Below are 22713 nucleotides of genomic sequence, written 5' to 3'. Positions count from 1 at the left end.
CACCTGGACACAAGAGTGAATCTATCAAGCCAGGCAGTGGTAGCACACGCCTTTAATCCCAGCACTTGGGAGGCAGAGGCAGGCGGATTTCTGAGTTCGAGGCCAGCCTGGTCTACAGAATGAGTTCCAGGACAGCCAGGGCTACACACAGAAAAATCCTGTCTCAAAAAACAAAACAAAAAAGAGTGAATCGATCAGCTGAGTGCTGGTGGTGCACGCCTTTAATCCCAGCACTCGGGAGGCAGAGGCAGGTGGATCTTGTGAATTTGAAACCAGCCTGGTCTACAGAGTGAGTTCCAGGACACCCAACACTAGCGAGACCTGTCTCCAAAAACCAAAACCCAACAAGAATAAACATATTCTTGTTTCAGACCCCAAGGGCACAGTCTCCCCTCGTGCATGGCTCCAGTTCCCACATCTTTTAGGCCAAGGTGTTCTTTGCAGCCTGAAGCTGGAGTCTTCCCCCAGGGGATGAACAGCAATGCCCCCACCCCCACCCAACTGCACACAGTCATATACACCATTTGCCCTCGTTCAACCAACCACAACGTTTACCTCACGGTTCCTGTATGGATGCTATCCTATTACCCTGGGTCATTCTCCATCTCCCCAGAGGGACAGATGGAGACGCAAGGTGATCTGGGAAGCTAGGTGAGCGTGGGCTGTGCCACCCAATCCCCTACTCATGTCACACATGGGCCACCACACAGCATCTTTCAGCTTAATTTTATTTCCTCTTATAAATGGGCACAGCACAGGGAAATGTTAAAAAAACAAAAACAAAACAAACAGAAAACATAACAAAGCAAGCCCTGTCCTTCCCAAGCCAGGGGTGGGCGAGCACCCGTGCTAGGATGGACCAGGCCTCGGTATCTTTATCTTTATCCATCTGACCCTCTCCTCCTTTTCTTATTTAAAGTTTTGGCCATGAACTCAGGACAGGGTTGGTTAATAAACAGGTTATAGGGAGAGAACGGGTAGGAAAAGCCTGGGGAAGGGAGGAAACCCCTGTTCCTGGTGGCCCAGGGGCTAGGAGGGCTCTGTACAGGAGAGAGGATGAACCAGTAGAGGGGTACACTGTCTCAGGGGGCTCTCTGGAGCCACACTGTCTACGAAAAGTATTTACATGCATTCACCACACCGGGGCCAGTCATACCCAAGCACCCAGAGGGCACCTGTGGGAAGCCAGGCCAACAGCCCCTCAGATGGTGACTCCAGGGCCCAGTTTGGGCCTCTCTGTAGATCTGTACAGTGTAGGCTTCTATTTACAGACACCAAGGCTGGGGGTGCACATCGCAGGAGAAAGCGAGGACAGCCCAGGCAGCCACCCCTGCCCTGAAGACAGAGTTGGCTCTGCTCTCTGTGGTGCGAGCCCCAGCCTGGAGGCCTGATGGGTAGCTAAGCCAAGCCCCTGGAGTCTGGACCCAGCACCCTAAGCTGTTGCCGCAGATCTGCTCAGCCAGTCCTGGCTGTCACCCACATGCCTCAGGCAACCAAAGGGAGTCAACCTTGCACACAGAGTCCCTCGTCTGGCCCCCAAGAGAGACAAAGCTTGGCCCTTCAGCTCTCTGCCCACGCCCCCCACCAGCATGTCTTACTCTCTAGGGAAACCAGGGCTCCGAGAGGTCCAGGACACATCAACTCCTCTGATTCAGAATGCACCGTGCATTCCAGGCATGCCGGCATCCTGAAAACCTTGCCAGGAGCACTGAGGTGTCTCTGGCCTCCTTCAGGCAGGCTCTGCCTGTACCGCACTGTTTCTGGGGCGGGGTGGGAACCCCCACACCCACATTGCACTAGGAAGAGTTCAGTTCATCCTTGGAACTGAGGTCTCTTAAATCGTCCTGGCCTCACCAGGCTAGCCCAGTCTCTGGGCTACTCACACCGTTAGCCTTCAGGTCAAACGTCATGGGCATAAGGCCTAAACATTGGCCTTGGGGCCTGGACCCCATACTTAAGACCCACAGCCACTGGGCCAGAGCCACTCTTTGATGTGAGAAGTGGGCTCTAGTCCAACACAGAAGCTGGGGCCTCCTGCCATGGTCCCGGTGTCCCCTTGGGTTGAGCACCTGGAGGCTGTCTCTCCTAGCTGCAGAGCTTTTCTCTCTAAAGCTCTAGTCACCAAGACTGCAGCTTCCCAGGGAGTAGTGGGAGGGTCTGGGACACTGGCTCTCCTCTCCGCCCTACCCCTACCCAGCTCCTACTGCAGGGAGGATCTTGACCAAGCTCCCTTCTCCATGTCTCCTGGGCCTAGGACGCTGCTCATTCCTTCCCCTCCTTAAAGACCTGGCCGACTGGCTTACAAAACTCTAAAGTTCCATCAAGGGAGTCACGGTGGGGGGGGGGGGGGGCCTGGAAGACAGAACAGAGCCTGACAGGGGGCCCCCACCCCCACCCCAGAAAGACAAGCTGTGCCAATCGCCTAGATCCTGTCCCATTGCCCAGATGTGGTTCTTCATTCTGCCCAACTCTGCTGTCAGGGAATCTTTAAAATGAAACAGAAAGAAACTGTGTGGTCACCTGACTGAACCTGGGACACATGAGAGATGGCGTAGGGGTGCAGGCTGATCACTACCCAAGCCGTGTGTGTCCCTTTGGTGCTGAGAGCTCCCTCAGCATGTCCCTTTCACATAGAGGATGGTGATCCCACTTCTAAGGATAACAGAGACAGGATGGTAGACTTGAGGCCTGTGACACCCTTGTCCCCATCAATGACCCTCGGGGCCTACGGCATTGGGATGAGCCTATTGGGCTATGGGTCCATCTGGTTGTAGCCAGAACTGCCAAGTTGTTTGGTCAGTTATGTCCACAGAGAGGACCCAGGGTTGGTAGGCCTGAGGCAGGCCCAGGCCAGGGCAGGGCAGGGGACACAGAGGGCCTGGGCGGAGCCCGCCCTCACAGGCACTTTGGAGACGCGTGTCCTGGGAGGCAGAGGCAGCTCCTGGCTCAGAGCAGAAAGGAGATACAAGGAAACCAGGGACAACCCACACAGCTCCTTGGTCCTGGGATACCCTAGCTCCCTTCTTCCTTCAGACTCAGCTGGTGGAGGCTAGCCCCAAACTTCTCTGTGAGCCACAGCGGGGAGGGAGAGCCTGCATCATCTGTGTGGGGTTGTGACTGACGTCAGCTGGGATCAGCATCAGTGTGGCTGGTATAGGTGTCATGGTGGGGACCAAGAGGAATAGGGTGACTCTGGGGGACCCAATATGGGCTGATGCCTACAACTCGGTCCTGCCTTCCTCAGTGACCTGGATGGTTAGAGGAGCCAGATGCAGGACCAATGTGTGTAAAGAGATTGGGAGGAAGGTGGCGTGGTCGCCACTGATGACAATGACAGTGGCCTATGTGGTAGAAGCATCAGGATATCGGAGCATTGTGTGAAGGCGGTGTGTGTGTGATGTCTCGCTGGTCAGGTGGTCGGGACTGGGTATGTTTTTGTCTCCTGTGTGAATGCATTATAGGGTTAGAGCAGTGGTTGACAGAGGCGATGTGGCATTCCCTCACAGGAGGGACCATAAAGTGGCCTCACTTACCACTGACTGCCCTGTGCACTGAGGAAGCCCTTTCCCTGGGAGGCAATGCAGAAAGAGGTGCAGCCTGGGGACATATGCATTAGGCAGGGGACAGGGGGCAGTGACCCCATAATGAGCTCAGGCTGGTGACAAAGGACACCCTCCTATTGAGAGAGGCCTTGGGACAGCAGCTCGAGGCCACAGCATCTGGATGATTTTGAATTAGAGGGCGAGATGTACCAATGTATTGGTTCTAGAAGCCAGCATGGGTGGCCTCTGTAGCAAGAAGGGGACATCAGCAAGCACTGTGGACCACCTTAACCCTGGCCCTGCCCCTGGGGTTTCAACCAGCAACCCAGGGCTTCCTTCCTCTTGTCCATGGGACACAAGATCCTGAAGCCCCAGGCTGGAGGGAATGGGACCAGAGAAGGGGTCAAAGGGCACAGTCTGGGGCAGATGGTGATGCCTCTGCTCCTTAGGACAGTGTGTGTGATGCTGGCAGCCTGAGCAGCAGGAAGCAGAGCCAGGCTCCATCCCAGCCCCAGGCCCAGCCCCAGGAGCAGGGGCCAGGGACTGGGCAAGGCGGAGTTGAGGCTGCAGGAGGCACTGTGGCTCTGCTAAGCGTAGAACTCCTCCTGTTTGTCAGGCTTCTGGTATGTGACGCTTGCCTGCTTGGGCTCTTCCAAGGTGTAGCTGCCTTCGTCCTTCTTCTTCATGCGGTAGATGAGCAGCGTGACCAGGAAGGCAGCGAAGAGGGCGCCCACCACCCCACCTACGATCACAGCTGTGGAGAAAGAGACAGAGGTCAAGGCCCAGAGGCAGCTTAGAGGGTGTTCGGATGCTAGCGGGCTAGGGATCCTCCCGGACCTGGAGTCAGAGACAGAATACCAGTAAGGACCGTGCTGGTGCCACCTACAGTTCCCAACTCCTTTCCAATGGCTCAACAATGACTCCGCATCCCTAGGATGGAGGCAGGTGACCTGGTCCTTGTCAGTATCAAATATCAGATGCCCTGCTACCTTAAAACTATTAAGAAGGGAAGGCCTCTCCCCCACACTGCCAGCCCACCACCCACTGTCTCCGTGAGGAGATGGGAACCTTGATGGGAGAGCCATTTGGATCCCAAGTCCCACCAGGGTAAAGCCTTCAAGGTCTTAGGTCAAGGCTGGGTTAAAGGTCAAGTCAAAAAACAGGTCAGAGATTAGCACCTAGGAAGAAAAGTCACACAGGGTCAACTGGGGTGACCCCCAAAAGTTAGGTTCCTAGGTCAGAGTCTATGGAGAGGTCAGAGGGCATAAAGTTCTAGAGAGAGAAGAACACAGAATGAAGAGAGGAGTGGGAGGAGAGGCTCAGGGATCAAGGCCCTGCTTTCCCCGCAGGCCTCACAGGAACCCCACACCCTGCTTTGCCCCAGGCCGGGAACCTGGCCTCACCTACAAGCACCTCCTTCCGCTCTAGTATGCTCTTCTGAGGGAGTTGGGCGGCCGAGCTGCCCGAGTCGATGGCATTGTCGTGGAGGCCAGGGCCGGGGCGGGCACCCTTGGGCAGTGTCCCCAGAGGCGGTGACGGCTTGGCCGCGGCTCCTTCCACAGCCACCACCTCATTGGCCGTGTCCGGCTGTGTGGTCTCTTCTTGCAGCTCAAAGTCCCCGCTGGGCCCCCCACTTACTGGCACCTCTGGCTCGTCCTGGCTCGTGGTCAGAAGGGACTCTGGAGTTGGGGTCTGCAGAAACGGTAGCATGACTTGGGGTTAGGTACTCCAGACACACAAACCTACACCAGGTGGGGCCAGCACTCTCTCTGCAAAGAAGGGATTAATATCCCCAGTTTACAGAGTGGTAAACAAGCCCAGAGAGGGTATGTGACTTTCTCAAGGACACCCAGCTAACACACGGTGGAAGCAGAACTAAAACCTAGACCTCGCTGATTGCAGTCTGCACTTCCAATTACTGGACCTCGTATTGCTGTTCTCATCCTGACAACATCCTGTCCCCATCCTGTCCCCATGACTTCCTCTCCAGCTGCCTTAAAACAATCCTTGGTCGATTCCTGTCCAGGAGCGGGGCTTTGTTTGGGGCCTGCTAGGCCTGGCTATGTCCCTTCAGCTGGAAGTCAGTCCCTGAGCAAACCGGCCTGAGCAGGAGCTGGTATCCCCAAACCAACCGGGGACCAGCAGTGTCCAGCTCCCCACTGCAGAGGGGAGAACAGCTGGGAGCTGAGGGACCGAAGTGAGGCTGTGGGAGCTGCTGAGAGGTGGCGCACACCGCTGCTTCGTGAGGGTGAGGAGAGGGTGGGCCTGAGTATGGCCAGCCCAGGCTCCAAATCCCCTACACCTGCTTCTGCATCTGCTTCTGCTTCCGGGCCACACCCTGCTAACTGTTCCTCCTTCCTGAACGGCTCCCTCTCCGGGGGAAGGGCCTGGTCCTGGGCCTTATGGGACTGGCTGGGGCCTGAGAGGGTCTGCAGGGATCTGAAGTCCGCTCCTAGGCCCTAAGAGCCCTGCGAGGTTGAAGTCAGGCTGCTCTGCGACTCTCCATAGTCATCGTGCTCCAGCCTGGTGCTAGAAAACACTGTCTGTCCAGCCAAGGTCTCATGTAGCCCAGGCTGACCTAGAACTGGCTACATGAGGGAGGACAGCTCTAAACTTCCAATCCTCCTGCCTCCACTTCCCAGGTGCTGAACTCACAGGCATGTGCCACCACCGTGGGTTTCCTGTGTACATTCACGGTGCCATGCATAGCAGCTGCAGACCCCTGGAGTTCCTCCACCCCCACCATGGCCTTTTCTTCAATCCCCATGCCCAACCTAGCTTAACCCTGGCCCTGAACACTGGTCAGCCTCGGGAGATCCCAGCTCAGGAGCCCTCAGCTTCAGAAATTCCCAGCTTTGGGGGCTCCTCAGGTCAGGGGCCCCCAGCTCAGGATCTCCCCAGCCTTAGGAGCCCAAGCTCAAGAGGCCCCAGCCAGGCACAATTTGAATCCTGATTCATCTACTACCTGATGAACCTTAGAAACATGGCTTCCCCTGCCTCACCTGTAAAAGAGGCCATCAGTCAGCACGGAGAGGGGTCGGGGCTTGAGATGTATTCAGGGAGAATGCCCTGCCCTGGCTGCAGCCAGGTGTCTCCCCACAGCACCCACTCAGTCACCCTCAGGCCATGAGGATGACAACCACGGTGAATATGACAATGACAACAGCTGAGCAGCTGGCTTGTGGACTGTTCCAGAATTCTAAGAACTAAATGGTCAGGAAACACCATGTGCAGACCATGGCAGGCCTCTCTCTCTCTCTCTCTCTCTCTCTCTCTCTCTCTCTCTCTCTCTCTCTCTTTCTCTCTCTCTGGTTTTTTTCAAGATAGGGTTTCTCTGTGTAGCCCTGGCCGTCCTGGAACTCACTCTGTAGACCAGGCTGGCCTTGAACTCAGAAATCCGCCTGCCTCTGCCTCCCAAGTGCTGGGATTAAAGGTGTGCACCACCACTGCCCGGCTTCTCCCTGTCTCTCTGTCTCTGCCTATCTATGTCTCTGTCTGTGTCTCTGTCTCTCTCTGTGTGTTTCTGTCTCTCTCTGTCTCTGTGTCTCTGTGTCTCTCTTTCTCTCTCTCTCTCTCTCTCTCTCTCTCTCTCTCTCTCTCTCTCTCTCTCTCTCTCTCTCTCTCTCTCTCTCTCTCTCTCTTTGCAACAGTCCTACAGTGTAGCCCAGGCTGACCTGAACTTACAGCAATCCTCCTGCCTCAGCTTCCCCAGTGCTAAGATTATGGGCATGTGTACCTTCTCTGGTCTTCCCTTCACAGATAAAGAAATGAAACCATAGAAAGCACCAACCACCAGCTAAGGTCTTAAGACTACAGAGAAAAAAGATAGCAGATGGCTTAAATGCAGGCAGACAACCTCTTATTTACTCCTTTTCTTGTTTTCCTGAGATAGGGTCTAGCTCTGGCCATCCTGGAACTCACTCTGTAGACCAAGCTATCCTCGAACCCATGGAGATCTGGCTGCCTCTGCCTCCAGAGTGCTGGGGTTAAAATTGTGTGCTACCACAGCCAGTAGCTGACAATCTTTTAACGCTGCACTGGACATGAACTCCCAGCCCGGCACACCCACCGTTCCCCAACTCCACCCCACAAATCCACCTAATTGGGGTCTTGGCTCAACAGCAGGCATTACTCAGCTGCCCTGGTTCTCTGACCCCCTAACCCCGTCCAGAGGATCCCACTCAGCACACACGCCAGGCCCGCCTTGCCTACTTCACCCCTGGCACCTCCTGGTCCCTACCCAACCCACCTCTGCCCACGCTAACCCCATCACCCACTGTCCCCACCTGAGCCACCTCCGTGGGTCCAGGAGCCGTGGTCCCCAGTGGCAGAGTACTCCTCTCAACCACATCAGGCTCCTGGGTGGTGACTGGCCAAGGAAGGGCTCGTGGCCGCGAGGTAGCTGTGTTGACCAGCCTAGGTGTTGGGGCCTCCGTGTCCAAGGCAGCCACAGTGGTGGGCGGTGAGGGTGCTGCTGGGGTAGTGACCTTGGCTGTGGCAGCCGTGGTCAGGGGAAGAGGCAGCATCCCCTGTATGCCGGTGGTCCTTTCGTCAGCTGTGGTGGTCGTGGCAGGGGGTGCCGCGGGAGCGCTGGGGGCAGTGGTAGCTGCTGTGGCGGGTGCTGTAGCCATCGTTGGGGCCCCTGTGGTGGTGGCCGCAGTGGTAGATGTGGTGGCGGAGATGGTGGTGGCTCTCTGGCTGGGCTCTTCCATGACCTCTGTCATCTCTGTCACCAGCGGGGGACTGGTAACTGGTTCGGGGCTGGGGTGCTCCGAAAGGAGTTCCTCAAATGGGGTATCCACGGGCTGGATAACTGTCGTAGGTAGCATGGCAGGCGTGGTGGGAGCAGCCAGGGCCATGTCAGGGATGAACCGCATGGCTGTCTCAAGGCCGGACTCCTGCTCGAAGTCTGGGGTGGGATGGGGAAAGGAGAGCCCTGGGGAGTGGGTGTTCCTCACCACCAGGTCCCCAGGGAGGCATCGCCTTCCCAGCAGAACACCCCCACCTCTCCAAGCAATTTCCCCAGGAAAACAAGACAGAAGGGAAAAGGTATGAGCAGATGCTAGCCAAAATCCTCGAGGGGATCACGACTTCCGGGCAGCCTGCCCTGACTCTGCCAACCCGCTCCTCCTGAGGCCTAGCAACTGGTGACTGAAACCTCTGTCTGGAATCCACTCAGGGTTATAGGAGAGTGAGACCTGGCCTCATGGGAAGGGCAAGACCAAGGACATGCCCTGCCACAAACCCATGGCAGCGGAGACCCCGAGCCACTCCACCTCCCAGACGAGAGCAGATCACCAGAGGAAATGAGGCCTTCTTACAGTGCACTTCCCAGGCCACAGGACAACTCAGGGAGGGGTAAAATGAGGGGCTTGCAGGGGAAGAGATGAGAGAGTTAGGAGATGTGAGGATAGGCCATGGTGAGGGAGGTCATGAGGGCCGAGCAGGCAGAGGGAGAGCAGGAAACGGTGACATTCTGAAGGAGGGCACTGGGTTCCTGAGGAAGAGGCTTAAAGCAGACACTGGAGGGAGACTAGAGGCAGAGCTGAGTCAGTCAGCTCAGGAGGAGCATGAACCTGGTCACACACCCGTCCCCTAACTGGGTCCATCTCAGCACACTCTCTCAGTTACCAGCTTGATGACCATACTGACTTCCTGTCCCCACCTCCCAGAGCCTTTGAGAGGAAGGTTAACTCCTCAGCAGATAGGAATATGGGAGCTGCAAGGGGTCAGAAGTCACTCAGCTGCCTGGCCACAAGGCTCTGGCAGAGCGGCCACATCTACTGTCACCCTGCCTGACCCACAGTCAACTAAAGACTAAAGACAGAGCCCGCAACCCAGGCCCCTGAAGCCCACTATAGCCCTACCTCAGCCTGAGCGTGCCCACTGTTGATGGACCCAAAGGTCACCTGCTCCAGACGGGACCAAAAAGGTCATCTCTGATGAGGACTTCCCATGGCTCTCCAAATATAATGGGTGCTGAGCTGGGAACACTATCTATGTTTCTCCAACAAGCCACGGGGCAGGAGCAACAGGGCAGGAGCCATGGGGCCGGGTACAGGCCCATACTGCACATGCAGACACAGTGACAAGAGTCCTGGGCTCTGAAGGCTTTCCTGGCCTTCTCCCTACCAGAAGACTACTCTGCCCTCCTCCTCCTCCTCCTTGAGGTCTTGATCTCCACACAGTGGCAGGACTCACTCAAGTGACCTTAAAGGCTCCTAGGCTGGTGCTAGATGCCAGAGACAGGCAGGGAGACGTGGGGACTACTTACAGCCAGAGCCCGACCCTGAGTAGAGGTCGTCCAGTTCATCATCAGGAAACGAGTCGTCGTCCCCTGAGCCCTCAAGATCCACCGGCCTCTCGAAGTTCTCATTGCGCCAGCGTTGAGCCTGGGAGGGCGTAGACACGCACAGGGCTAGGCACCCAAGGTATTGGCCCACACAGGCCCAAGAGACAGCAGACACGTTCCTGGGCAGAGAGGGCCATACGTGCTACAGAGAGCTGGGTGTTGGCAGGTGGTCACTTCCTACCTACCCAAGACCATGGCAGAAGAGCTCTCCCTTACCTGCCAACTGCCACCAGGGGCCACAGGCTGCCAACCCTCCCAACCCCAGCCATGAGAACCCCTACCCAGAAGAATAGGCTCAGAGCATGCAGTGCTGAGTTTGAAACCAAGACAGGTAGGTAGTTTGCCCACTGGACGGGTTGTTCACTCCATTTGTACATTTAGAAAACAACAAATGGCTCACTTACTACCCTGAGATAGCCCTAGTGCACAACCCAGGTCCACCATCACCTCCATGTGAACAGTATCCACAGACAGGATCCCATTGGGGCGTCAAGATTAGTGACTTTAAGTGGCAGCCAGCAGCCCAACTCACAGATGAGAAAACTGAGGCTCCAGTGCCCGGAGGGAGTGAAATTAGGTTTGGGATTTGAATGACACCAAAAACTGGCAAAGGCAGATAGATAGTTCTATAAGATAGACATGGGCGCAGGGGAGGCGAGGAGCCAGGAGAGAAATACCAGAATAAGGAGGGGAATGGAGAGGAGGATTATCCCTGCTGAGCCAGCCCAGGCTCTTCCCCTAACTAAAGTTAGTTAGTTAGTTAGTTAGTTAGTTAGTTGGTTAGTTGGTTAGTTAGCTCCTGCCTGGCCTACCCCACAGTGTATGCATGACCAGGGTCAACACAAGCCCCGGAGATGGCTTCTCCAAGTGTCTAACTCCCCAGTCCTAAGAACCCTTCCGGATCAGAACCTGGGAAGCCTGGAGCTGATATTCTCAGCTCTAACTGATAAGCCCACAGTTGGAGCCGGCACTAAGAACCTCAAAGGCTGGTACACAGATTCCCAAAGACTGCACAGTGGCCTTGACTTGCTGCCTGACTTACCCTGGCTGTGGTCCCCAACCCCCACAGCTCTGAGGGGAGGACGCTCCTGCTATTAGGATTTGAAGCTTGGGCATTTGCATCTTACAACCAAAATCCAAAGAGAAAGGCACCCTAGATATACCTTGGGGTTGGTCAATGCAGCCGCCTCCCTTGGGCTGCCCTTGCCTACCCTGCAGATTTATCCAGCACCCTCACAGGCCCTGGTCTCTCTGCCTACCGCATTCTTCCCAAGCCACCTCCAGTGTTACTTCTTTTGAAAAGCATCCCACGCCCCCCCCTCGAGTCATGATGCCTGAAGCTCACGAGCAATTTGCTTTGAAGTACCAATGTTAAGGGGCCGTTCCCGTTCACTGTCTACTAATAAGATGCTTCGTGGTGGTGCTGCCCTGTCTAGCAAGGTTCCTGGCACTGAGGAGGCTTAGGATGACCGATTTGGAGTTAGGAATGGCTAGAGGTGGTGGTCTCAGAGGGCCCAGTGCCTAGCCAGTGGGTGGCTGTCTTGGGAAGTGCCTGGGCATTTGCCCCAGCTGGCAGTGGGGAGCTGTGGAAGGTGTGTGAGCAGGGGAGGAACTAGACCAGTGCAGCACTAGATTTACATTCAGTATCTCACACCCCTGCCACTCACAGATCCTTCTAGAATTCATGCAGAGCCAAAGAGAGGCTCTTAGTCCTGGCTTTCCGCCCTCCAGCCCCCAGCACCTGCTCCAGAGCTCCAGCCAAGCCAGTCAGGGCAGGGAGCCAGGAGATACCCCTCATACAACACACACACACACACACACACACACACACACACACGTCTGGAAGTAATGAATTAATCAGTATTTACTTTATACCAGTGAGTCATGGGGTGAAACAATTAGCGTAATTGCCCCCATGACTAATCACTGGGTCGTCCTCCTTTGTAGACATCCCGGGAGCTCAGAGCAAGTCCATCATCCCCCACCAGCTCCCGTCTCTGCCCAGCCCACCCTTCCCAGGTCCTGGGCTGCAAGAGTCACATCTTCTACAAGGTGTGGGGGCTTTAGGCACCTGTCCCTCTTCTTGTCCGGCCAGTAGCCAGATGTCACACGGCAGGATGAGGATGAAGCAGGAATCTCTTGTCTTTCTCACCTTTGAAGCAGGCTGGGAAGGAACATTCTAAGAGATCTGTCATTCCAGGGACCCAAAATAAGAATGAACACATGAGTCAAGATGGGGACTCCTCCAGGCTGCTCAGTGGCCAAAAAGGGCTTGCATAAACCCAGAGACAGCTCCAAAGCTACAGAGACCCTGCAACTGACAGAGACAGAGGCATGCACCAACACACTCACCTAGAGGCAGCCATTGAAGGCAGCAGACCGGCATACCTTTGGGGGTATGAGAGGGAAGTGGGGTGGGGTGGGGCGGGGTTTCCATGCAGCTCTGAGCTCAGAAAGGAGCATATAGCCTCTCATGAACCCATCAGCCTCCACTCAGGTAGCACTCACCTAGATACTATTCATCCTGGCTCAGTAGCCATTGACATGACAACGGTTGCCATGGCAACCATATTCTCCATGCTAAGGACCAGGAGCTGCAGCTCCCCACAGAGCTGGAGAGTGTAGGAGAGGGAGATGGGGAAGGATCAGAGGACAGGAGGGATGAAAAGGGGGAAGGCCAGAGCAGGCACAGCTGGGGAGAAGGGAAGGTGAGAACGTTTGGGGGGTCTCACATCTCAATTTAGTCTCACTCATCAGAGGCTGCTGGGGAGAGGCAACCTTAGAGATTTCCCCCACCATGTCGCCACCAGACATTCTTCCTCCAGAGATGCCTGGACAAGGCGGGAGGGTAGCCCATAGCCCAGTCACCCTGAGGGTCTGACACCCTGTGCAAGACACTAGGGATGCTGGTAGCTCAGCTCCAAGGCATGGGGGGTGGGGAACAGGCTTCAAGGCGGCAATGAAGAATGCTGTAAATGTCACAATCTGGGGGTAGGGGGCAAATACAGTATCTCACCCCTGAAGGGCATCTGCATCTGCTTGACTTCACACTTGATGAACACAACTGTCTTTGTCACCCCCTTAAAGTCCTAGTGCCCTGGGCCCGGTTGGCCTCTCTGTGTGACCCTCCCTGTGGCTCGCTAGTGAAGAGGTCCACAATCCCCTGTGACAGAGCAGCCTGCGGACACCCATGTCCTAGCAAGTGACTGAGAGAAGATGCAGCCTTGTGCATATACACAAACTAATCCCAGCACATACACAAACTAACCCCCATCACACACACAAGCACACACACACACAACACACCTAGACATATGGATACACATGCACACATACATCCCAGTGGACACATACCCTTCAGCACACACACACATATGCACTTACATACACTTGTGCACACACATACACACACACATACACACTCCTTCACCTTAGCAGATACGCAACCCAATGGATGCAATTAAAAGCGGTACTGACAGAGCCCGACGCAAATGCCCAGTAGAACACGTGGCACTCTGGTTCATCGCCTGCTCCACTTGAACACACACATCACAACTTGAATCCGGTCCCTTCACACTCGCACGTCAAGGCACCACCCCCTGCTGGTTCCGCACACACCATGAGGGGAAGAAGTACCAGAAGTACCCCTGATGTGTTTTCTGCCATGGCTAACTCAAGGCAAACATCCAGTAGAATGTCCTCCTTCCTGCCACTGGGGACCTGGGTATCAGGCCACTGCCACCACCACCACCACCACCACCACCATCACCACCATCACCATCACCACCACCATCACCATCATCATCATCATCACCACCACCACCATCATCACCACCACCACCACCACCACCATCATCATCATCATCATCACCATCATCATCATCATCACCACCACCACCATCATCACCATCATCATCCCTCCAGGGGAGAGGGTTATTATCTTCAGTCTACAGAGTCAGACAGTAAGTCTGGACAACAACCAAGGCGTGAGCACCACCCTCGTCCCAAATCCTTCTCTCTGAGTGCTCCAGGCCACCCAACCCCATGCCCAGCCAGGGCCCAGGATTCCTACACATGTGACCAGCCCCATTTGCCCAGGGTAACACCCACCCCAGCATTCAGTACCTACCCGTGCTTGCAGCCCCACCTGCTCTCCAGTGCTCTCAGTGCCTGAGTCCACTTCACAGGACACACCCTCCCCACAGACGACACAGGCCCCTTGTTGCTGGAGCAGGTCCCTCCAGACTCACCAAGATGCAACCCCTGGGGCAGCACAAACTCACGTGCACGTGATCAGCTACACCGTCCCTCTCCTCCTTACCACATTTAACTGGAACTGACCGGCGGCAGCCTCAGCCCTCAAAGATACCCAGACCTTGTCCAGGGATGCGGGATCCTGGCCCTATGGTAAGCAAGCTCCCCTAGCCAGCCACCCGCCCATCCGTCCATCCACAGGCCTCTCTCCAGTGTCACGGAGCTGTGGGAGTTGCTGGGTTTCCCAGGGCCTGGGCAGAAGGCTTCCTCCTGCAGGTCACCCCATCTCCCCAGGTTCCCTGCCCAGGACTAAGATGAGGCCTCAAGTCAGACATGTCCCCACGATCCACAGCAGCCACCAACCGTTAGCTACTCAGAGCCCTCTCTAAGTCACCGACAAAGTCCCAAGGGACCCTCTCCAACTCCTTCCCCACCTTGTAGAGAGACAGGGAAGTGCAGAGTCTGGTCTCCCGTCCCCCGTTCCTCATCTGTTGGTAAGAGCAGGATCTTGAGGCACTGAGAGGAGGAGCCAGGACCAGACCGTGCAAAGCAGAGACGGGAGGGGGTGAATGAGTAACGATTGATTACCAGTTATGTTAATCTCTGCACAATTACAGAAGTGAAGCCACAGCCTCCTCCTGGAGGAGACAGATGCAGAGGAAACTGCTGATGCCCAGAGAGGCTGAATAATATTGCCAAAGCCACACAGAGGACTAAAGACAGACGCTGGGGCAGGAAGACAGGGTAAGCATTCAGACACATAAATTAGGTCAGCCGCCGGGGGCCAGGGGGCCAGGAGCCCAGCGCCCTGCTAATCATGCTGCAAAAGTTAGAACAAAATCAAGTGTAATTAATTCTGCCCCAGCTTCCTTCCCCCAATTAGCCAGATTAGGGCTCCACTGTCCTGGTGACCAGAGACAATGTGAACTGGGCTGAGAGCCCAGCATTAGGCTCGAAAAGTCTTGGGTTCCAGTCAAGCTCTACTTATTTGCTGGGTGTCTCTGGGCAAGTTATATAACCTCTCTGAGCCTATATTTGGCTAAATAGTGACAATAATAATATCTGCTTCACAGAGCTGTTGTGAGAATCCAGTACGGCGTGTGTGAGGAGCACAGGGAGCGCGGGCTGCCAAGGGGGCTGTCGCTCCTTGTTCGCCTTTGGCTGATGTTCCCACAGCGTCCAGTCCCACACCAGACCTCAATTTCAAGTCTAAACTAAGCCTGAGAGAGCAGAGTGTTCAAATCCCTCTCCCAACAGATGCAGAAATGGGCGGGAGGGGAGGGGAGCAGTCCAGGCTAGCCCGAGGGTCCCCGTGGGCTCTGTCCCCAAAGGCCCTCAGCCCTGTGAGAACTCTGTGCCTCTCATGCTCAGCAGCTCCACCAGGGAGACCCAGAGCCTCTCAGCAGGAATGTGGGCTGTGGCCAGGCTCCTGGCAGAGGGCTGGCCAGGGTGACAATGGCAGCATGGATAACCCCAGTCCTACTCCCCAGCTTCCCCTCTACCCCACCCCTCACCCCCACCTAGCACATCCCAGCCAGCCAACTTCTCTGCAAAGGAAATCAAGATGGCGGCTGCACCTCTCCCCAGCTGTGTGCCAGGGGATGGGGAGTGGGGTGGGGTGTCAGCAAAATCTCCCTCTATCACCTTCCCCAGGTTGCTAGTACCAACCCCCCCCCACCTCTATCCATACAGTGGTACTGATGCCTACCCAGAAACAGTGCACAGGTCCCGTGAGCTCCTCCCCACTTGCAAACAGGACTCTACATCCTCCTCCTCCTCTTTTTTCTCTTCCTTTTCCTCCTCCTCTCCCCCTCAGTAAAGAGGAAAAGAAACCTCAGGTTATGAAGCCCAGGTCAGGACCCCTCTAAGCGGGACCTTGCCAGCCTTCTGGAATTGGGGCCTCATGAATAAGAGCCCTAGGGCAGTGCTCTGAATAAGAAGGGGAACTGGAAGCAGTGTTGGGTCCCAACAATAGGGGACTGCTAAATAAGTTAATGTACATGGAATAGTATGTAGCTGTCAAAAAGTGTATTCTCACACACACACGCATGCATGCCTAATTAGGTCCCCAAAAGACCTGAACGCATGCCAGAAGATGGTTTTTTTTAAAGTCCTTTTGAAAGACTATTCCAGAATAAGGGAAAAGTTATCCATTGACTGCCTGGAGGGGACAGCTGGGCCGCTAAAGTGACTGCCGGGTACTTCTGTCCCTCAGTGCCTGAATGGCCCTGGCCGGACACCAACTCTGCCAGTCTGCCCTTCCAGACAAAACAAAGGCAGTGTGACCCCTCTGGGGCATCACAATGGAGGCTGGGCCTAGGACTGTTGGCAGTTAATACCCTCACCATCAAGTTCCAAAGGGAGACTATTAAACATACATGGAGTCGAGCCAGCCTAGCAGAGCCCACGACAGAAGTGACATCCCCAAGTCACATTTCAGAAAGCACTCTGGGCCGGTCTCTGGTTTCCCAGCACTCGGCACGGGCTTTAAGCGCTGTCCATTCTTGACCCTGTGCGTGTTTCCTAAGGACCTCCCCCACCTACTGGCCAATGGCCTCCTCAGGCCTCTTCCTTTGTGGACACCCCCACCCCCCACACAGTTGGCTGGTGGGCCTGGCTGCCCCCTCCCCCACCCTGGCCATCACCCTCGTCACTATAGTCCTGCAAACAGGCATCCACCAACATCCACCCAGGAATGGGGTACGGGCAGCAGCTCCGCAGCACACATTCTATCTCCTGTGTTTAGATGGAAGACAAGGAAGGACCAGCCCTGGCAAACCAGGGCACTCCTCAGCCAGGCTGGACAACTTTCACTGTCCCAGCCACTTGCTTTTGTATGTCACCCTTGGGACCACCCTGACACACTGCCCCTTGATACCCAGCCCTGAGTTGTGCAAGGAAGGAGCACCCGTGGGGTGCTCCCCCATCCTCCCGTGCGATGCCCAGCTCCTGGCCTCGGGCCTCCATGGGCTTTGCCGAGCTCCGCTTCCTTGGCCATGTCAGGTCTCACTTATAGATAAAGACCCCAAGACTTCTGACCAGCAGCGTGTCCCAGTAGGACTTGAACCCCTGACTGAATCCCTGAGCCTCCAAGCGTGCACACAGGCCCCAAGCTGTAGCCTGGTGCATCTCCTGGGCATTTTCCAAGAGGCCATCTCTGTCATTCCATCCCTCGCTGTGAAGAACAGTGCTCCATCAGGGAGCACTCGCCACGGGCCTGGGTCTTTGGATGCACACAGCCTAGATTCTCTTCACAAACCTCACTGCTGGGGGCTAATTCTCAGTCCACACATGGGAACCAGAGCTCAGAGAGGTAAAGCAACTGGAACTGAGTCGCCCATCAATAGGACTAAGATACGAAACCAACATTAGCCGAACCCCACGAGCTCCCCACTGTACAGTGGCCACCAGGGTGTGTGCCTCATGTGCGTTCACACGCCAGGGCCCCGGGTCCCATCCTTCCCCAGTCTGTCATCCCACGGGAGGACTCTGGATGCTCTGAGCAGCGGAGGCCTCAGGCACCACCATCTCCATGTCCAGGTAGAAAATGGCACATACAGAAAGATGCACCTAAGACACCCAGGGCGGTCTGACAGGCAGAGCACTCAGAGCCTGCCTAGGAGCCAACACACTTGTCCCCGGCCACCTTCATCCTGGTTCCTGGAAGCTACGTAGATCATCCAAAAGGAACAGGGACCCAAGCTAGACCAGGTAGGGGCCAGACCCCAGCACTGGCTTTCTGCAGCTGTGCAACCCTAGGTAGAAAGCGGACTTCTCTGAGCCAGTTTCTCTCGCTTTGCTTGTGTATGCCCAGTAACAACACTGACCTCAAAAGGGTGGGGGGAGGGGAGAGAGGGAACCAGTTTCTTTTTTTTTCTTTTTCTTTTTTTTTTTTTTGGATTTGTTTTTTTTTGAGACAGGGTTTCTCTGTGTAGCCCTGGCTGTCCTGGAACTCACTCTGTAGACCAGGCTGGCCTCGAACTCAGAAATCCGCCTGCCTCTGCCTCCCAGAGTGCTGGGATTACAGGCGTGCGCCACCACCACCCGGCATGGGAACCATTTTCTTATGCTCAGTAACATTGGCCTCAAAGGGTCAGGAGATCTGACCCCAAGGGTCCTGTAAGAGCCTCCCCTCTCAGCAAACTGTCCTCCTGAGCCTCAGTCTCCCATCTGCAGACCCTGACACAGGGCCGGGGGCCTTAGGAATGGAAGCCCAGGATCCTGGGCACAGCGGGCAGCCCATGGGCAGATCCCTCTGCTCTGCTCTCGTCCTCAAGCTATGGGTCTGCTGCCCAGCTCCCCACACAGTCTGCCTCCTCCAGCGGACCCTACCTGTGCTAGGCTTTTGAAGCAGCCTCTCAAAGGACAAGCTCTTGTCCATTGTCACCCAGAGCTTTGTACCTTGTCCACGGTGCCACCCCATAGATACCTGAGCGATGCAGGGACCACGGTGCGCAGAAGCCAGAGAACAGCCAACTTAGTAAGCTAGGGGAAGCGACCTCAGACCCCCCTCCTGTGGCACATCAAAACAGCAAGGCCACTTTCAAAAAGCAGCCTGCAGTGCTTCGGAATGTGAGACAGAATGTCTATATGACCCAGTAACTCTATTGTCTTTTATTTTTGAAACATAAAAGCAGGGCAGGCAAGAGGGCTCAGCTCATAAAGGCACTTGCTACCAAGGCTGAAGACCTGGGTTCGATTCCCAGAACTCCCATGGTGGAAGTCAAGAACAGATTCCCACAAGTTGCCCTCTGACCTCCTCCACATGCCCAACATAAACAAAAATAAATAAATAAAACGCAATAAAGAACAAAAAAGCAGGGCTGTCCAGAAGAGGCAAAAGCAAATCCACCCTGACTGGATGTCCAGGGCCCCTGATGGATGTGCACACAAGTCACTAGGAACATCTCTGTTACCAGATGAACAGTTACTGTGTCACCGAGCCGATGTTCCTGTGACCCTTGTTCTTAGTATGCGCCTGCTGCTAGGATACACAAGGCAGGATCCACCCACATAGAAGAATATGACTCATTGGAGAAAGCTACAACGATGGCGGACACTACCCCAGGAGTCAACCTCTGGACAAGCATCGTGCTAAGGGACAAAATCAGGCCAGTGGACCTCACACTGTGCGGCCCCCTGGAGGGAAGTGTCCAGTCTGCTGACCGCTAGCACTGGGCATTCTGGGCACACAGAGGACAATGACATTGGAACAGACTCTCCTTTCAGAATGATTAAAAAAAAAAAAAGGTTCCGAGGGTGGCAGATGCAGTGGTGCATGCCTCTAATCCAGTACTTGGGAGGCAGAGGTGAAGCTCTGTGAGTTCGAGGCCAGCCTGGTCTATGGAACGAGTTCTCAGATAGCCAGGGCTACACAGAGAAACCCTGTCTTAAAACCCAAAACAAAACACTTAATAAAAAACATTCTGGGGCTGGAGAGATGGCTCAGCAGGGAAGAGCACTGACTGCTCTTTCAGAGGTCCTGAGTTCAAATCCCAGCAACCACGTGGTGGCTCACAACCATCCGTAATGAGATCTGATGCCCTCTTCTGGTGGGTCTGAAGATAGCTACAGTGTACTTACATAAAATAAATAAATGTCTTTAAAAAAATAAAATAAATAAAAAGAAATTCTGAAATAACCCAGCATGTGGCACACATCTGTAGACTCCCCCACCCCACCCCCCACTCCTCACCCCCCACCAGGAGGCTCAGGAGTTCAAGGTAATCTTTAGCTTAGAGCAAGCTTGAGGCCAACCTGGAATACCAGAAACCTCGTTTGTTTGTTTGCTTGTTTGTTTGTTGTTTGAGTCCTAAACTAGGTGATGGTTACAGCTCTGAATTTAGGTAGCCTCCGCCCTCCTCCTGTGACCCCTGGAGAAGGTGCAGAACCTCAGGCAGACTGACCCAGAGCTCCTGCATGATTCCCACAATGCCTTGCAGCCACATGGGGCCATCGGTCCTTCCACGTCTTACACCTGGCACTTTGTATGCATCTCCTCTCCTGATGCTGGGGCCCCTAGCAAGCATGACAAAGGTCACCTAACGACCAGCACAGTGACACAGTGACAGCCCCTAACAGAGATGTTCCTAAGTGACTTGCATGCACGCACATGCACGCACAGCATGAGTCCTGTGCTTCCCGGCAGAACTCAGCGGGACAACTCAGGATCAAACCGCACCGTTCGGGAAGACGCACAATTTGAACTTGATGAACTGTTTTGTTTCTGGAATTTTCCACTTAGTATGGTCACGCTGTGGTTGGTCGAGCATAGAAAGTAAAGTCATGGGTAAGGGAGACATCTGCACTTTAGAGCACATGAGTCTCCTCTCAGTATAACTGTGTAAGAAAGGCAGGAGCAGACAATTGAGGCTCTTGAGGAAAGGAGGAATCTTGGTCACACAGCAGAGCCTGGACTGAAATTCACAATCTCCAGAGAACTTACTGTACAACCTTGACACGTCTCAATGCTCCCATTTTGGGTACCCAGCACCCAGGAGAAGCCCCCTGGTGTGGAGCCCCCAGGGAAGTGGGACCCAGCCAGGCCTCTCTGGGGAAGGGCCAGAGGCTGGACACAAGTCCATCTGTCCCCTACCTTGTGGCTGTCCAGGGTAGCCTCAAGGACAGACAGCCCTGTGGGCTCCAGGATCTGTCCCTCGGCCCTACCCACCTCCTTCTGGCTCCCAGGCCGAGCCTCTACCACGCCAGCAGCAGCTGCCAAGCCCCAGGCAGTTTCCGCTCTCTGCTCCCAGACGGAGGCCCCATCTGTCCTGAGGCCTGGCCCAGGCCCCAGCTGCCCGCCTTTGTCTGGCAGGTTCTCAGTGTCCCCTCAGTGACTGGGTAGAGGGAGCACGGAAAGTCCCATATGCCGTCTCTGTCCTCCTCAGCATCCCGAGATGCTTGGGCATACATGTCCCGCCCTCCTCCTCAGGCCGCCGCACAGGCTCTGCACCTGGCTCAGAGTCCACCCTGCCTTCAAGGATCTTGAGTGCTCTGGCCTCCACCTGCTCTGCAGTCCAAGGACAAAGCGACCACAGGCCCTGTACATGTCCCCAGACCCCTCCCAGGCAAGGCTGGAGGAACTCTATAACACCTGCCTGGTCCCCTTCCCGACAGGGAGCTGCACCGCAAGGCCAACATTGAGCGGCGCGGAGCCTCATGGAAAAAATGAATGGGGGGCGGGGCGGGGACTATAAGAGAGTGTATAAGAAGTGAATAAATAAGAGAATAATTAAATGAGGGAGGGAACTGATGAGGAAGGAGACGAGCGTGAGACAGAACGAATAAGGAGATGAATGGATGAGAGAATGAATGAATGAATGAATGAATGAATGAATGAATGGACAAATGAATGAGTACCAGATGGTCTTGCCCAGGATCCAGCTTGGAAGAAGGCAAGGTTTGTGACAGAGGGCCTGAGCTGAAAAGATAGCCACCAGCCTGGATGTCAGTCTGGGATAGGGTGGGGATGTCACCTCTCTGGTACCTGAGACTCCTCCCACTACTAACAGGCTGGCCACAGCTTGAGGCCACCACCCTAAGCTGGCCACACGAACCCTAATGCTTTCCTCGGTGGAACACGGACTCTCCTGTTTACAGAGGGGGTCTGGAGGCACAGGGACAAGATGACACACTTGACAAGCACACTTGACAAGCAAAGGCCCAAGTCACAGCCCTATCACCTCAGCCACCTCCTTCCACTGTCAACACACACTGCTACCCATCCAAACCTGGACAGAGCTGAGGTGGGAAGAAACAGGCGAGGCTCAGCCTGCACAGTCTCAGGTCCTGGGTAGTGGGGGGGGGGACCCTAGCCCAGCAGCCCACCAGGGGACCAGGCTCAGCCAGCAGCCACGCACCAAGGCGTGGCCTGCTCAGTGCTACCTCCTGCACTATTCTGCTAGTAACCAACAATGTCCTTAGTCACCCCCGAGGCCTCCAGCTCAGATCTCCTCTCCGCCTGGAGAGGTCTCAATCTTAGCTCTACACAGGCGCCGGACCCAAAATCCGATGTGTCCGGGCTGGGCTTCACAATCCTGCCCGTCTCCATGACGATGCTCTGGGACCGTCATGGGGGTGGGGGGCTTCAGTGATGAAGGGTCTTCTGAGTCAGGGGCCACTGCAGATGGGTAGGTACTTAAGTAAGGGGAGTGGCCCTCCTGGCTGCTCTCTAGTAGTTGTCCCTTTCTTGGGGGACCCACAGTTCTCATCTTCACTCCCACTCAGTCAGCACCCAGAATTTATAAGTGGCATATAGAACCAGTTCTCCGAGGGGCCCGAGACTAGCTTTTTGGCCAATGGGAATGAAGTGCCCCTGGGGGGTTGGGTGGAGACAGAGCTCCCAGTGTCTCCTCTGCCCTTGCCTTAATCTCCCTAAGGAGGCCAGATGACCAGCTGCCTCTGGCCAGAGCTCTGGACCCTGGGATTAAGACCTGGATTAGGGACAGGCCTGTTCCCATGAGCACAGCTCCAGCGCTGTGCCTGCACGGCACATACTCATGTGGCCCGAGGGCTCCTGGAAGCGCCTAGAGACACTGTGTGTGCATGGGATGGGGTCAGCTGTGG

At 55.3% G+C, this 22713-nt stretch overlaps 1 protein-coding gene across 2 annotated transcripts in view; it reads right to left on the bottom strand.

Annotated features, from left to right (window-relative positions):
- Positions 1 to 711: 711 nt before the first annotated feature.
- The window catches only part of Sdc3 (syndecan 3), a 33148-nt gene continuing 11146 nt past the window's right edge, over positions 712 to 22713 (bottom strand). The window contains exons 2-5 of one of the 2 annotated variants that reach the window (XM_052177539.1): positions 9817 to 9934; positions 7829 to 8478; positions 4946 to 5234; positions 712 to 4296 (exon numbers count right to left, since the gene is read on the bottom strand). In XM_052177539.1, the coding sequence (XP_052033499.1) occupies positions 4130 to 4296; positions 4946 to 5234; positions 7829 to 8478; positions 9817 to 9934 (1224 nt within the window). In that variant the 3' untranslated portion in view covers positions 712 to 4129. The remainder of the gene's footprint in view (positions 4297 to 4945; positions 5235 to 7828; positions 8479 to 9816; positions 9935 to 22713) is intronic. The other variant, XM_052177541.1, reaches the window with a different exon arrangement.

Source organism: Apodemus sylvaticus, chromosome 3 (assembly GCF_947179515.1).
Source record: "Apodemus sylvaticus chromosome 3, mApoSyl1.1, whole genome shotgun sequence".
NCBI lineage: Eukaryota > Metazoa > Chordata > Mammalia > Rodentia > Muridae > Apodemus > Apodemus sylvaticus.
Note: the sequence above shows the minus strand (reverse complement) of the source record. Positions and strands in the feature narration are given on the sequence as shown.